Raw genomic sequence first — 16,061 nt, 5'->3', positions numbered from 1 at the left:
CAAGGCTATGTTAGTACCAGACCACCGACTCAGCCATGGACTATTATCTCTATGGACACAATAGATCCTAACATTAAGTCCTCATCCGGTTTTCAATATGCATTAGTAATCGAAGATATTTACACTCGATATTTAGAGATTTCCCCATTAAGACAACAAACTGGCAAAGAAATAATAAAACATTTACGCGGAGTATTAACCCATTGGGGCCCAGTAAAACAGATTATCTCAGATAATGGTAAAGAATTTATAAATAAAGACGTTTTAGCCCTCATTAAGTAATATAATATCCTACTTACACTTACTCCAATAAGACACCCGTGTGCAAACCCTGTAGAACGTTGTAATCGTACAATAAAACCAATGATTATTTCATTTACTAGACCAAATCAACGAAACTGGGACTTCCACATATTAGACTTAAAATTCGTTTATAATACTGCAGTTCATATCGTACTAGGTGAATCCCCGTCTTATTTAAATCATGGCCGTGACCCTCACCCAATATCAGACACACCTGTCACTGAAAATTTCGATGAGACTGACATAACTGTCTGGAAATCCCGCATAAATAGAATAGACTAACTTCGGCATTTTACAGAACTTTATAAATTAAAAGCTCGGGAACGAACGCGAAAATAACATGAAAAACGGTTTTCTATACAATCTATTGATTTACAGGTCAGAGATACAGTCTATTATTTAAATAAAAAATTAAGCAAAAAAGTCAACGGTGACAGCGCGAAATAAGCACCTAAATATGCAGGACCCGCGGTAGTTACTAATATAGTAAGTCCGATGGTCGCGAAATTAGCAGATTCAAATAGCAATGGCCTCGGCACACTTTATTTAAATGATCTTAAAATCCCACGAAGGTCTAACAGACAAATCTCGTTAAAGAAAAGCAACACTGAGAGTACTACAATATCGTCAGTCATCAGCAGTGAGTCGAAAGCTAGTTCACATGCGAGTTTAGAATCTTTGATTCTTGACCCGCTGACCGAAACCCTAGCTTCCGATGACATTATTCCATCTCATCTAAACGATAATCTATCACAGTCATTAGTGAACCGTCATCTGTAACCCCAGCACCGTCACCGACCATGGTTAGACCCAGCCTGACTTCAGAAGAAGCCGTCCAGCTCAACGTCGGCCGAATCCCTAGGCAACTCGCAGTTCAACCCGGTACAGTTACCACAGCAGCTACGCCAGCAGTGACTCTATCAAACCGGTGACCAGTCGTCTAGTTAAAGATCCAATCAATGCTGTCAATCAGCAAGGGAGCGCTACAGCAGCGCCTACGCCAACATCGATGAACAGTAACGCAGTCACAACTTCAACTACTGATGCTAGTTTACAAACAGTCGCTTCAACATTTGGAAGCCGACTTAATTCACTAGCTCAGCCAACAGCCAACGAACGACCCTCCTGGGTCAATGGCATACTTGAGGGTATCGAGCACGTACGTATACAGCTGCAAAGAAACACACGCGACATCCAGACATTACAACGCGACGTAACAAATTTAGCCGAAACGTTTAATCAACAGCGTTTGAACCTCTGCGACGTGGCCGTCAACCATCGGCTTGAAACTATGGAACCTATCGTCAAGCAACTAGGTGAGGACATCCATCTTAAAATACACCAGGAAGAAGCGTTATCTTTCCAGACTTCTGAGGAACAGACCACTAAGACGGTCTACAACATCGGAGATACGCCAAATTACAAGGCAGTGGTCCCAGTCTTAGCTAACCAGCTAGCAACAGCATGTGGACCAAACGCTGGACTCAAGCCTCACATATCAACGTCCAAACCAATCCCAGAGGATACTTAATATCCTCTATCAACGCTAGTGGCCTACCTAGAAGCACAAGGAGATCTCACTCAGGAGCAGTCAAACCTCTTTCATGCAACAGGAGCTATCAGGCAGAGTATACCATCCAAGCCAGTAATAGCAACGTACGCCCACTCGTTACCGTACTCCCAAATAATACTAGCACCTGAGTATAGTGCACCAATATCTCTAGAAGCTGCATATCAGCAGTTTTCGACAGACACTGACACAGCACTGACTGACACAGCAACTCATCAACAGCCACTGCTGACGCCGACCAGGTAGTCGTACATAATGGAATCCGTTTCATAGATTACCAGACATTTTGCAAAGCAATCCGCAACACTTGTGCTGCCGTTCGATCAAGGATTCTTCACAGGAAACTCCAAGAATCTTGGACCCAGACAGTCACCACTCAAGCTCAGTCACTGTTCTTTCTCTCTGGATGCCAGAACTGCCGGCAACGCACCCACAAAATTGCCGAATGTCATTTACCCTGGAAGCCAGACATGTGTCACATTTGCTATCAGGACCAAGTCACGACGGAAACGTGTTTCCGTCCTCACGAAAAGGAATTAAAAGACGAAAAGTGGAGCAGCAATCCAATTCTTCGACCCCCTGTGCCGGGTCTGTAACAAGCGTTGACCAAAGTATAAGGACTGGATCAGCACCGAGTACCCCCCAGAGGATATGAGACTCTTCCACGAGGCCCATCTTCGTGCTATGTAGAAATAAAAACCCTCCCTTACGGTTCAGGAAGCATCTCATTCTCATTAATTTTTTTTATCACCTTATTATTTTCTTTTTTTTTTCTATATTATTTTTTATTATTATTACTACTAATATGCCGACTTCATTATAAAATTCAAAAAAAAAAAAAAACATTTATTACTTTAAAAAAAAAAATTTTAAATAATCATTCACACTAATATTTAAGTAATCATAACATCATTCATATCACTCAATATTTTATCTGCCAGTTTAATTTGTTTTATTTACAACTGCAAACCAATCAAAAAAATAATAAGCTACAATTAAGCAATAATTATAATAATTTTTTTTTAGTTTAATTTTCTAGTTCAAATAGATCGAAATCTCGACCGGAGATTCGACATGAGCTCAAGGAAACTTTCTACTAATAAATTAATTGTTTATTTACAGGTGATAACTCACCAACATCACAGCAAAAATTTTAATTTTAATTTTAATTTGTTTCAGGTGATGACTCACCAGTCTATCCACAGATCCATCCCCCAGGTGACTACTCACCAACCCATAACTCATAAAATTTTCCATTTACCACTATCAGGTAGCTACTCACCAATATATTCATCCATCTATAGGTGACTACTCACCAAATCATACCACTATCAGGTGACTACTCACCAATCGTTCATCTACGGGTGATTACTCAATAACTTCTCACACTACGATTTCATTAAAGCATCTTTTCTAGGTGATCACTCACCACCAACGCCCATCATCCTACTATTCCTATATCTGGTTACGATTCACTAATTGTTTCAAATAGCTAGCTTGGTTCAAAAATTGATGGGGTAGTTTTGGCTTGGCAGGGAGGATTGAGACGCTACGAAATGTCCTGATTTTATCAGCCTGGTGAACTACCACCCGAGATTTTCGTTACCAACACTAGCTAAAGTAATATGTAGTCCCCGTGACATCACAGGACGACACAAAGAGGGGAAGAGCGGTTACGAACCTCAAAACTTGAGCAATGATCGACACTTCGATCTATCCCTCGGCGTTAACCACCACGTTAGGTTTTTCTTAGTCACTTCTTATATACTTCTATTACTACTATTCAGTGATCACTCGCCAAAACCCATAAAAATTCTATTGATAGTTTAACATTAGTTATAAGAATTATTTTATATTACTTCTATTAATATTATTTTGCGTTAGGTGATTATTCACCACGTATATGATTAATATTCAATTATTTATCCTATCTTTATAAGTATTTTGTTAAATTGCGTTACCGAAATAATACAAGTCTACAATTAAGTGTTAGTTTGGTGTAATAAAGTTAGGGTTTTTATAATCTTTCTTGCCAATCACCATTTATTATTGAAAATACCATTATCTATTTGTTACAACTATCTACGATCAGCCAAAGAGGCACAACCAAAGAGACAGGGTAATCTTCGCCGATAAGAATATTTCGATGAGAAAATTTCGAGCCACCCGAGAAACTTTATCATTTAGATACGTGTCAAAGGTTCTCCTTTTTGCAGAAACTGGAGATTGATTTAATAACGCTAACACTTCATTAATGGTCGGTAAAGTAATACTGAGACTCAATTCAGACAATTATGAACTACTTTGCTGGACAAGTAATTCTTGGTCACTGGATGGTGGTTCTGGAAAAACAGAGAAGTTCTAAACTGAAACAAACCAAATACTTTAGATGTATACCTGACGTAACAGGATCAGGTGATTCATCAACATGAATTGGTTCGTCATCTGAATTTTCATCAGTTTCAAAGCTCTCATTAGATTCATTATCAGTTTCATCAGGTGTAGCTTCGGCATAATGCTTTAGTAATTTTTTGTGACAAACACAACATACACGTTCACTGGTAGATAAATCGAAGTGAACAATCAAATTCTCAGGCAGACTATACAAATATAACTTTTGTAACAGTTTTACTCGCTCAGATTAGCTCCTTAATTAAATAATTGACTAAACAAAATCGAAAACTAAAATTATTAACAAAAGGGCACCACCAGGATTTTTAATCACGGTTCCTGGAACCGGTCCAGAACAGAGAGCTTATCTTACAGGGAGAAAGAGTGAGGAAGGTGATCTGAAATAAATAAATTTTTATTTAACAAAATTAACCGGTATTCATTTATAACAAATCAACTTAACAACTGGTGCACTCGCACCTACACTACTGACTTACAAGTAACTTAAGGCTATCACTTACAACTACCGGAGGATTTCGGGCTAAAATCGGCGACTCCGACTTAGCGCTAGTTTTCTACTCGGCAAACCATCAACAAGCAAAAAAACATCGCACAAAGATTTGATTACCCTGCTCGGCAAACCATCAACAAATAGGGGTCGTCCAAAATTAACTAAATCGCGCTGTCCATCGGATTCTCACGCTCTAGGTTTGGATGGCTCTACTCGGGGAACCATCAACAAGTAGAGTTCGTTATATACTCTGTATCACACATTACCCACACTAATCTTCACACACATATCCCACACTTCTTCACACGCACACTGATTTACTTTATTTTTTTTTTTTTGAATATTAAAAGAAATTGACAAAAATTTATTTTTGCAAATTATTACATTGACTCAACTATTCAGTCATTAGCTAATCATTAAAATGACCGAATATTTTTCAATTAATAAATTATTTTCAATTAACAATTTAATCACTACGATCCGAATTTAATCCAACTTATAATTTTGACTCAAAAATTAGTCACGAGTTTAATTCTCAATATTAAAGTAATTCCATTTTCTTGTAGATTTTTTTTTTTAATTTGAATTTAACGAATCTCGAACTTATAATCCCCGTTGCTAACTAAATTCTTAAGAATTTTTCACAATGACGAAATTAACAAGATAATTTTTTCCGGAACTTAATTTCAACATAACATTTCCTCGTGGGAGTTTTCCGATCAGTTAATTGAAATTTATTAAATACTAAACAATTTTCTCAGTCAAATAAAATCATAAATTTTGCCAGGTTCAATAAAACAATTTCTCAATAATTAACATTTGATAAATTATTGGCGCGCTCAAAACAGACGCCAATTTTTATACTAGCGCGTGGTGATTTTTTTTACCTTGAGTATACGTTAACTGCGTTGCACGTTTTAAGAATGTCTATTCAATGTTATTTTCTTAAATAAAACAGTTGTACCTGAATCAATTTTTTTCGATTTTCGGAATTAATTATAACTAATCAATTAATAAAATTTTATAACAATTGACACCGCAAGGTCCTTGAGGAGTTCTCGGGTATAAACCCCCTTGAGGTACTCTCAACGAAACTAGCGAATAAAAAAAAAATTCAATTAATTAACTACTGAATTATAAATGTTAATTATTGAGAAAAGTTAATTATTAGATTAAAAATGAGAAGTGGTTCATATGAGCCGAGTATATGACCCCGCGGCTTATATATAATAAAAGTCTCAATATCTTATTAAATTTTGGATAGAGAAGACTCCTTGAATCCAGTGGCTTCTTCCTTGGACTTTTGGCCGGCACTCCTTTCGAACACTCAACCACTTCTGCCTGTTGGAAAAATGTTCGTTCGCACGTAAACCCTTCAATACCCCCACTTAATTGATAAATAGGTCCCGAAGATCGAGACGCGCCAGTGCTGCATCGAGTCATTGCCGATATCTGGCGATTTATCGGTACAGGGTAAATTTTCCCTGTTACACTTTTTATTGTGTTTCTCGAGATTCAATGGATTACAGCAACGATTAAAAAATTTCGGCATAATGAATTTCTTCGACAAAAGAAATTAATTTTAAATAATCGTTATTTACTAACTAATCGTTTGTTATTCTTAATACACTTGAAATTGATAGAACCAATAACAAGACACGACAAAAACACAAACGTCATTTAGAAAACATAACCTTAATAAGATTTAAAAAAAATAAGAAATTATCTACATTATCGACGGCCCATTTTTTTATACTTATCCACAATATGAACTGTTCGTAAAGGGATCCATAATAAATTTGATGCAATTTTTTGTAAAATAATCCAATTTTCAAAAATTTTATTATTTCAATTAAAAAAAAAAATATATATATATAAGGTAAAGTGGGTACAACTTCGGAATGGTAAGGTTAAATAAAGTTTTAATTGAAGTTTTTTTTAAGACAATAAAATTTAGAATCGAAGGTTTCGGACCTTGAAAAAATTACAGTTTTATTAAAAAAACTGAAATATTTTATATATCATGACTTCCGAAAAAGTTTTTGTATTTTTTTCTGAAAACTACAATTAAAAACAAAATTTTTCAAAAATAAAAAGTGCCAAAAGGTCAATTTGTGTCTAAGTTACAGCAATTTGAAAAAAAAAGAGCGTTTTTTTTTTCAAAAATTCGTAACTTTTTTTGGGTTGGGTAAAAAAATCTGAAAAAATTCAGAAAAATGTCTTTAGTAGGGGTTTCTATCATTAGAAAATGATAAAAAATTTTCAGTGAAACCGAAGGGGGTTGGGCCAAAACCTCGGTGATTTGGCATGGAATGCCCCATGTATGTGTATATATATATATATATATATATATATATATATATATATATATATATATATATATATATATATATATATATATATATATATATATGTACAGGTACAAATCCGAGTCCGACGTTTTAATTCGAAATTAATAAAAAGTCAGCTCACATGAGTTCAAAATACACTAGTACTTCAATTTTTCGCAATTTTTAGCGTTTTTTGCAATTTACTTAGTAATTCATCTTCATGGTAATTGATCTACGTTCAACTAGTTATATTATGAAAGTCAGAGTAAAAAATGGAAGCCAAAGTATAGGTACGGGTAGTTAGTAGTATGATCTCTCAGGCCTAAATTTTTTGCTGTGTTCTAAAAATTGTCTAGCTGAACCCAAACAAATAACGAATGATTTCAAAAATCTGACAACGCTGTCCAAACTTATAGTTTCGAGACAACTTAGCGCTTGTATACTCAACACTCTTTTCCAAGGTTAAATACAGGTCTTGTTGTCAGCTTATGATTAGTTTATACTTTGACTATATCACTTGGACATAAAAAGTTTTTAATTATTCAGTCATTATTATCTCAAAAACTGTATTGTTATCATAAACAAGAACTTTTCATTAATCTATAAGTTTTCGCTTAAGATTGTTTTAGTTTTTCATTACAATCGTACAATAAATTTCTAGATTCAAATCAAATATGTTGGTAACATTTTCGGTGTCATGTGTGGTAAAATGTGTAACAATCTCAAAAACTCAATCTTTTGAATCTTAAATTTTCGAAACTATGTTGTTCATAAATTAAACCTTTTCATTCATCTACGTAGAGTGATTGAAGAAATAATATATATGTTTCCAGAAAATGTTAAGAAATACTGCCCACGGCGGTATGCTACCTTGTATATGAAAAGTTTAATTCTCGTAAGTTTTTAAGAACTTGACTACATTAGATTAATTATTCTTACTTGTATTATTACTTCTTCAACTGCTTTCCCAGTTTCTTCAAAAAGAGTTATAACATCTAGTACATGGCATGGTAAATGTTCAAATTCATGCAAGATCGCTGGAGCTAAATGATTGGTATGACTATTATCAAGACCACAGATTAAAATCCTCGGACAGTTGATAGATTTAGAAATTGATAAATTTTCGCTAATCAAGAAAAATTAACATAGCGATTATTGCAAATTATTATACGTTATTATTGAAGCTTACTCAATACTTACGTATTTCGTAGAACAAGCATTTCTGGAGGACAAGTCGTATGTATTAAATTCAAAATAAAAGAAAAAATATCTTGTAACAGAGGAACAATTGTATTTGACAAGCACTTAACAACGATTAATTTTCCTCGATACGATGCGGGAATAATATTTTTCTGTGCTGTTATAAAATCTTGTTTTTCAACCTGCAAATATGTAATTTTCGTTAAATAAAATAATGCAATACTTAATGTGTGTGTGTGTGTGTGTGTGTGTGTGTGTGTGTGTGTGTGTGTGTGTGTGTGTGTGTGTGAAGCTCCGAAATCTCCTTTCTTAATGAACAGCATCGCAGCGGAGCTTTTTCCTAAACACCCGCCGTGAGAGACGACAGTATGGAAAAAACGGCATAGCAATAACTTTCACAACTAAGTAGCTGCAAGACGTGACTAAGTCTCTCAAGACAAGAAAAGAACCTGGCCCTGATGGCGTCTCGACATCAGTGATCAAGATTGTAGTCGTGGAATACCTAAACATACTCCTGAACGCCTACAATTCCTGTCTGGCAACTGGCACGTTTTCCGCGGTGTGGAAACGGCAGAGATTGGTTCTTTTAGACAAAGGTAATGGAACCCCTGTAACACCTTCGTCGTTTAGACCACTCTGCATGTTGGAAATCACAAAAAAAGTGCTCGAAATGCTCATACAAGGAAGTCTTCTTAGAGACATCGAACGTGCTGGAGGCTTTACCACCAACCGACATGGCTTCCAGAAAGCAAAAGATCTACCAGCGAAATATAGTAGGAGTGAAGCGGCGAGGTGCTCTCAGGGTAGCCTGCGGCTAACATATGGATACCGAAGCAGCTATGTTGGTCATAGCAGGAACCGCACTACTAGCGTTCGAGAAACCAAAACTCTATGAAGCTAAAACCAGTGGCGAAAACATGAAAGAGACAATAGCAGAGATAAAGGTGAAAATGGAGCAAGACTGGCAGGATCGATGGACATCGGGAGAGATGGGCAGATGGACAGCGCACCTGATCCCAAAAATCAATTTCTGGCTTTTTCAGAAGCATGGTGACACGGACTTTTTTTTCACCCAGCTGTTCACGAGACTCAGGCAGCTTAACGCCTATCTCTTCAAGATGAGACTGCACCGTGTGCTGACATGCAAATACTGCCCGAATTAAATCGATAACGCTGAACACACGTTCTTGGAATGTGTAAGGTGGAAGGGCTACAGAAGCAGCACAGAAGAAATTATAGGCACTACGCTCTTCCCCACGAGCTTAGTGACCTGCATGTTTGAACAGGAAGATAACTGGTCAGCTGTCGCAACTTACGCACATCATCTTTCAAAAGAAAAAACCGCCGAAAAGAATCAGTAATCAGACGCAGGTGCCGTGAAACGCAAACGGACTGGATTGAAGTAATGCTAACGCGGTTGCGATACAGTTTTTCTCGTATCTTTGTTCGGGGAACAAGAAGAAAGGAGGGGGGGGGTTCGTGAGTGAAAATTTCACATTACCAATAGCATCATTTGTCGGTGTCATTAAAAGATTCCCCCCTGGTTAAAAACACACGAATATACCCACGCACATACATATGGGGTATTCCATGCCAAATCGACCACTTTTGACCCCGACCCTTTTCGATTTGGCCGAAAGTTTTCCATCCTTTTCTACCCTATAAAAAACGGTTCTCAGAATTTTTTTGAATTTTTTTACCTAACTCCAAAAAAGTTATGAATTTTTTAAAAAAATGGCTTTTTTATTTTCAAATAGCCATAACTTTTTCAAAACTAAACATTTAGGTACCTTTTTTTTTTTTAATTTTTGTTTTTAGATGTACTTTCCGATAAAAAATATTAAAAAATTTTTGTAAGTCAATACATATGGAATTTTTCAGTTTTTGACAAAAATCAATGATTTTTCGAAGTTCGACATTTTTTTTTTTAATTTTTTTTTCTAAAATAAACTTTAATCAATTCCACAGTTATCCCTGTAGAACCCAGATTGGGCCGATTTCTCTTTCTATTTTTTTTATTCAATTGAAAAAATATTGTTAAATTTTCAAAAATGGAAAAAAAATTTTTTTTCATAAATTTTATTTATATAATGAGATAAATACAATTCAATGATTTTACGGCATTATATTCACAATTTAGAGGCTTCATCGATGACTGTATTTAGTAAGATTCAAATTTTAATATATCAATTAGATCGATAAACTAGGGATAACAATTATCGACTTACCTATAGCCAGTAAACTAGATGCTATAAGCTAGTATGTTTTGATTAAAAGTGCGGCTTTTTCATTTTGAGATCTAAAACATAACCTATAAATCTTTTGTGCAATCTAGTGTTTTATAAAAGATTGTCATTACATTTGTTGTATAAATAAATAATTTCTCTAGTTTATAAGCGCTTTTTTAATTTGTCTTTATGGCGTCAAAAAGGTATTTGATCGGTGTTGTAATCCTTTTGAGTTGGAATCTCATTTTAAAAAAATTGGTTTACGTCCGGCGACTGATATTATGAAAGTAACGTTAGGATTAGATGATAATTATTTATTATGCAGTTCATGTCGAAAAAAGCTTCAGAGTTAGTGAAGCAACAAACAAATGCTCGTAATGATCCTAGTGCTGATGTAAGTGACCGTGAAGACAACTATAGTGACAATAATGACAACAATGATCAGGCTGATAATGATAGTAATACAACTGCCATGGATCTCCCATTATCCTTATCATTCCGTAAGTTTTTTTAATTATTTATACGTTACTTGAATACATTTCTAGTAGCTATATGCTTCACTATTATTTTTTAAGGTTCCATGTCATTTGATAGCGAACCCAAAGCATCACAATCAAGCTCAGGATCCCAAGTTAGCGCTGCAACTCAATTGCCCGTAATAAACCATGCATTAGAATTGTTAAATCAATCACCGATTCCATCGAAGAAATTGAATGATAATCAATTTTTGAACAATAAAATAAATCGGGTATCCGACAGCTTGATAAAAGTTTTGCTTTCTTCTTCAGATGAAGAATCGATTGATGACGATGGTGAAAATTTTCGCTCTCTAATTAAAATGTTGTATGATAAATTCAACGATAAAGAAACTGATAAGTCTTTGAAAATACAAATTTTAACATTATTACCTGTAAAATGGAGTGAGAGACGTATTTGTGAAACTATGAATACATCAAGACATTTGTCAAGAGTAGCAAAAATTTGGTTGAAGAAACGGGTTTACTTTCTACACCTGAATCGAAATTAGGTATGGGTAGCGTAAAATCGATGTTTTAAATACACTTGAAAACTAAATTACTCAACATTTTTGTATAGGGAGGACAATTACTGATCAGGTAAAATTAAAAGTTGAAAATTTTTACAACGATGATGAATATAGTGCTCAAATGCCCGGTATGAAAGACTTTGTATCAATTCGAAGTGATGATGGTAATCGGATACACGTCCAAAAAGACTTATCCTGTCTAACTTAAAAGAATTATACCAATGTTTCTGTGAAATAAATCCTACTGAGAGAATTGGATTTTCAAAATTTGCTTCTTTGCGACCAAAACATTGTGTGTTAGCAGGGGCAAGTGGAACACACACCATCTGCGTGTGTACGATTCATCAAAACGTGAAGTTAATGATGCTTGGTAATTATTAAATTAATTAATAATTATAAATGCGTGAATTTTAAGTTTACTAAATTACTGTTATTTTAGGTGCAAATATTTATTCTTTGACAAGGAACACAGAAAAGCCCATTAAACACTACAGCGATTACTTGAGCATGATTATATGTGAAAATCCATCTTTTCAGTGTTATTTAGGTGGATTTAAAAACTGTCCTGGGGTCGATGAGTTGAGTAAAATTTTACTAAAATGTTTTGAGGACCGGGAAATCGAGAATATTACATATAAATATTGGATATCAAAACCGAGAAGTAGTTTAGAAACTATTATTAAGCCTACAGAAGAATTTGTGGAAAAATTTTGTAGTGAGTTAGAAATTCTTCTACCTCATTCGTTCATTGCTAAGGAGCAAGCCCAATTCTTGAAGACATTGAAAGAAACATTGAAACCAAACGAATACGTTATTATTTGTGATTTTGCAGAAAATTATGCCTTCGTAGTACAAAACGCGGCAGCTGGTTTTCACTGGAATAATAATCAGGCAACAGTTTTTCCAGTCGTTATTTATTATACAGTAAATAACAAACTTGAACACAAAAGTTTAGTAATTATCTCAGATTCTAACAAACATGATGCCGTTGCTGTTCATGTTTTCATCGAAATAATAACTGATTACGTGAAAAGTCTTCCTGAACGTTGTAACAAGATTTATTATTTTTCTGATGGAGCTCCTCAACAATTTAAAAACTTTAAAAACTTTGTAAATTTATATTACCACGAAGATGATTTTGATATTCCTGCTGAATGGCATTTTTTTGCGACTGCCCATGGGAAAGGTCCGTGTGATGGAATCAGTGGTATTCTCAAACGACTTGCAGCGAGAGCAAGTCTCCAACTCGCGGTAGACAAACAAATAACGACACCAGAAGAACTTTTTGAATGGGCTTCTGCACCGGATAACTTGCCGAATATTATAGTGAAGTTTTCCCCAGAAGAAGATTATGACACAGCAGTAAATGATTTAAATGATCGATTTTTGAAAACGAAACCGATTACAGGAACTCAACAACTACATTGTATAATTCCGGACAAAAATGGTTGTTTACTAGTTAAAAACTTTTCGAATTCGAATGAACACAGAATTTGTAAAATATTTAAACGACAGAGAGAAAAGTAATTAATTTTAGCTGCATCAATTATTGATCTTATTAATTACAGTCATCGATGAAGCCTCTAAATTGTGAATGTAATGCCGTAAAATCGTTGAATTGTATTTATCTCATTATATAAATAAAATTTATGAAAAAAAATTTTTTTTCCATTTTTGAAAATTTAACAATATTTTTTCAATTGAATAAAAAAAATAGAAAGAGAAATCGGCCCAATCTGGGTTCTACAGGGATAACTGTGGAATTGATTAAAGTTTATTTTAGAAAAAAAAATTAAAAAAAAAAATGTCGAACTTCGAAAAATCATTGATTTTGTCAAAAAACTGAAAAATTCCATATGTATTGACTTACAAAAATTTTTTAATATTTTTATCGGAAAGTACATCTAAAAACAAAAATTTAAAAAAAAAAAGGTACCTAAATGTTTAGTTTTGAAAAAGTTATGGCTATTTGAAAATAAAAAAGCCATTTTTTTGAAAAATTCATAACTTTTTTGGAGTTAGGTAAAAAAATTCAAAAAAATTCTGAGAACCGTTTTTTATAGGGTAGAAAAGGATGGAAAACTTTCGGCCAAATCGAAAAGGGTCGGGGTCAAAAGTGGTCGATTTGGCATGGAATACCTCATATGTAGTTCATAGCCTTCAAGTCCTTCTTTTTCCAAGTTGCTTCCGGTATAGTCTCAACTCTTGTTTCATGGAGTATTGCTTCTTCACATTCTTCATATCTTAAAAATACTGTTAATCTTTTTTTCCACATCTTGTAATCTTTACCATCAAAAATTGGTAAAATATTTTTCATTTCCTCAGTCATTTTTTGTTCAATTTTATCACTTTTAATTTCCTTCAGTAAAATAAGTACCTTTTTTAAGTTTTTCAGAAATACTTTTCTCAAATAAGTTCGATGTTTTATCTTTAACTCGAAATTTCCACTACTTATTTGATTTATAAGCTTATTTTCCTCAGTTCTCTTATCTACTTGATTCCCATTCAACTTTTTGTATACCGAAAATTTTTCAACTTGCCAGGCCACGCGTTCCAGAAATTTTCATCGATCAATGTTTTCTCAATCACTATTGCTCAACCTTTTTAACGAACCACGCTCTGCTACCATGTTAGAAAAACGTGGTACAAGGTAATTGATTTTATTGGGGATAAACCTCTTTATTGAATTCTATTATATATTTATTATTTATTTAATTAACACAATTAAAATATACATATACATGTTTTACGACTTAAATGCTTTGATGTTCAAATAGGTACTATTAATAATATAGAAAAACTGTCTTCTAGCATTATATATTCTTATGTATAGTGTGCAGTCGCTTAAGTAATCTACTGCGCACGGCGCTTTGATTCTAAATTTATTACATTTTCAACAGTTAATTTAAAAAAATAATAATAATAAACTAGTATTATATTATTCCTCGGCGGGATTAGACAATTTTCAAAATGGTACTTCGGTTCGACGATAAACAAAACATTTGTAAAACAAAAAAAAACTCAACAATCAGTGATGTCAAAACAAAAGTTGTTCAATAAAAAAATTAATAATATCGATAATTAAAAAAAATTAATTTACTGATCTCAAGCTAATAACGATATAAAATCAAAAAAATTGCGATCTCAATTAAAAAATATCAATTGGTCAGCGTTTACCGCTCGCATTCAAATTTTTACGTCCGCGGCGGATAACTAGTACGGTCGGTAACGGCTCGTTACCTTACGCGTACGCAGAAAAGCTCGAGGTGAGTACCAGCTCGCGCTCGTAGGTGGCGCGTCGGTCGGCTAATTATCTGGGACAGTTCCAAATTCCTTGAGCGTTGCAAATAAAATCAACACACGTAAAATTTTACACTAAGTAGTAGTAGTAGTAGTAGTAGTAGTAGTATTCTTTAGACTCCGGGTATTTTCCCATTCGGCCGCTGTAGTTGATCGTTTTTGGAATTGTGTGGTAGGGGAGCTGTGTTGGTTAAGAACTTGCCTTAAACCTAGGCGGCGCTGGAGCGAACCTCAGAGAACCGAAAGATATCATGAAAATGTGAAAAATCTTTCGGCTTGCTGGGGATCGAACCAGCGCCTTGCCACTTGAGTTGTACGAACGGACCAACAAATTTAACCGCTCGGCCAACATCGAGGGCTCGAGCTGGAGTGCGACTGTCAAGTTTACACTAATAGTGGATTGTCTGATTACCCAAATACGATCGGGCGACAATCCCAGTAACAAAATTAACTATGTAATTTCAACGAATAATAAAATTAAAAAAAATGTTCATTAACTGTCAACAAAAAAAAATCACACATAGAATTTCTAGACACCAGCTGATACCGGGCCCCTAGGTGTCGTCACCCTCGTGATTCAAAAAATAGTCTTTTAAACATCTATCAAGGGGTAGGATGACCGCGATTTGGCCACTCCACATAACCCTGAATAAAAAAAAAGTATTGAGACAAAGAAAAAAGTATTGAAAAGTATTGGATTGACTAGAGAACCAATACTTTTCAATACTTTTTTCTTTGTCTCAATACTTTTTTTTTATCAGAGAAATTTTGACTCACGCTAATTATTTAATTTCCAAACAAATATAAATTACAGCGACAAAATCGACGATCGACAATAAAAAATCAGCAAAATTAAACTCAAGCAACAGCAAAGGTAGCTCGTAGCAGAAGTTTTTGGCTTGAAACGATAGGTTCGGTGTCCAGATCAGTATTATTGAGCATGCTGCCTTTTCGGCAACATGTGGTTTATTTTTCTTGTGCAGTCCAAAAGCTGCGCATCCAATCAGCTCACGGCCTTTTCCAGTCGGCCGTAGTTGTCGATGGTTGTGTCGGTTATTGTTCTCCCGATCGATGATTAGTCGATTCGCTAATTAGTTAGTGGCTTTGCGTCCAGGTGGAGCCTTGCTATACTGAAGTTGATCGACAAGTGCCGTCATTCGTTGATTCAAATTCCCAAATTTTC

At 34.7% G+C, this 16,061-nt stretch overlaps 2 protein-coding genes across 2 annotated transcripts in view; one reads left to right on the top strand and one right to left on the bottom strand.

Moving 5' to 3' along the window:
• LOC141533509 (ATPase family AAA domain-containing protein 2-like) overlaps positions 1-16,061 on the bottom strand; it is a 60,788-nt gene that overhangs the window by 7,094 nt on the left and 37,633 nt on the right. The window contains exons 2-3 of the mRNA XM_074252428.1: positions 8,306-8,487; positions 8,045-8,231 (exon numbers count right to left, since the gene is read on the bottom strand). Of these exons, the coding sequence (XP_074108529.1) occupies positions 8,045-8,231; positions 8,306-8,487 (369 nt within the window). The remainder of the gene's footprint in view (positions 1-8,044; positions 8,232-8,305; positions 8,488-16,061) is intronic.
• Positions 11,869-13,129, top strand: LOC141533525 (uncharacterized). The gene is made up of 2 exons (XM_074252445.1): positions 11,869-11,948; positions 12,018-13,129. Exons 1-2 carry the CDS (start codon positions 11,939-11,941, stop codon positions 13,103-13,105), a joined length of 1,098 nt encoding a protein of 365 aa, XP_074108546.1. The 5' UTR covers positions 11,869-11,938; the 3' UTR covers positions 13,106-13,129.

This window comes from Cotesia typhae, unplaced genomic scaffold (assembly GCF_013202065.1).
Source record: "Cotesia typhae breed Kobodo isofemale line unplaced genomic scaffold, CoteBio_Ctyphae contig_9, whole genome shotgun sequence".
In the NCBI taxonomy this organism is placed as follows: Eukaryota; Metazoa; Arthropoda; class Insecta; order Hymenoptera; family Braconidae; genus Cotesia; species Cotesia typhae.
The sequence above is the reverse complement of the archived record's forward strand: the minus strand, read 5'-3'. Positions and strand labels throughout refer to the sequence as shown.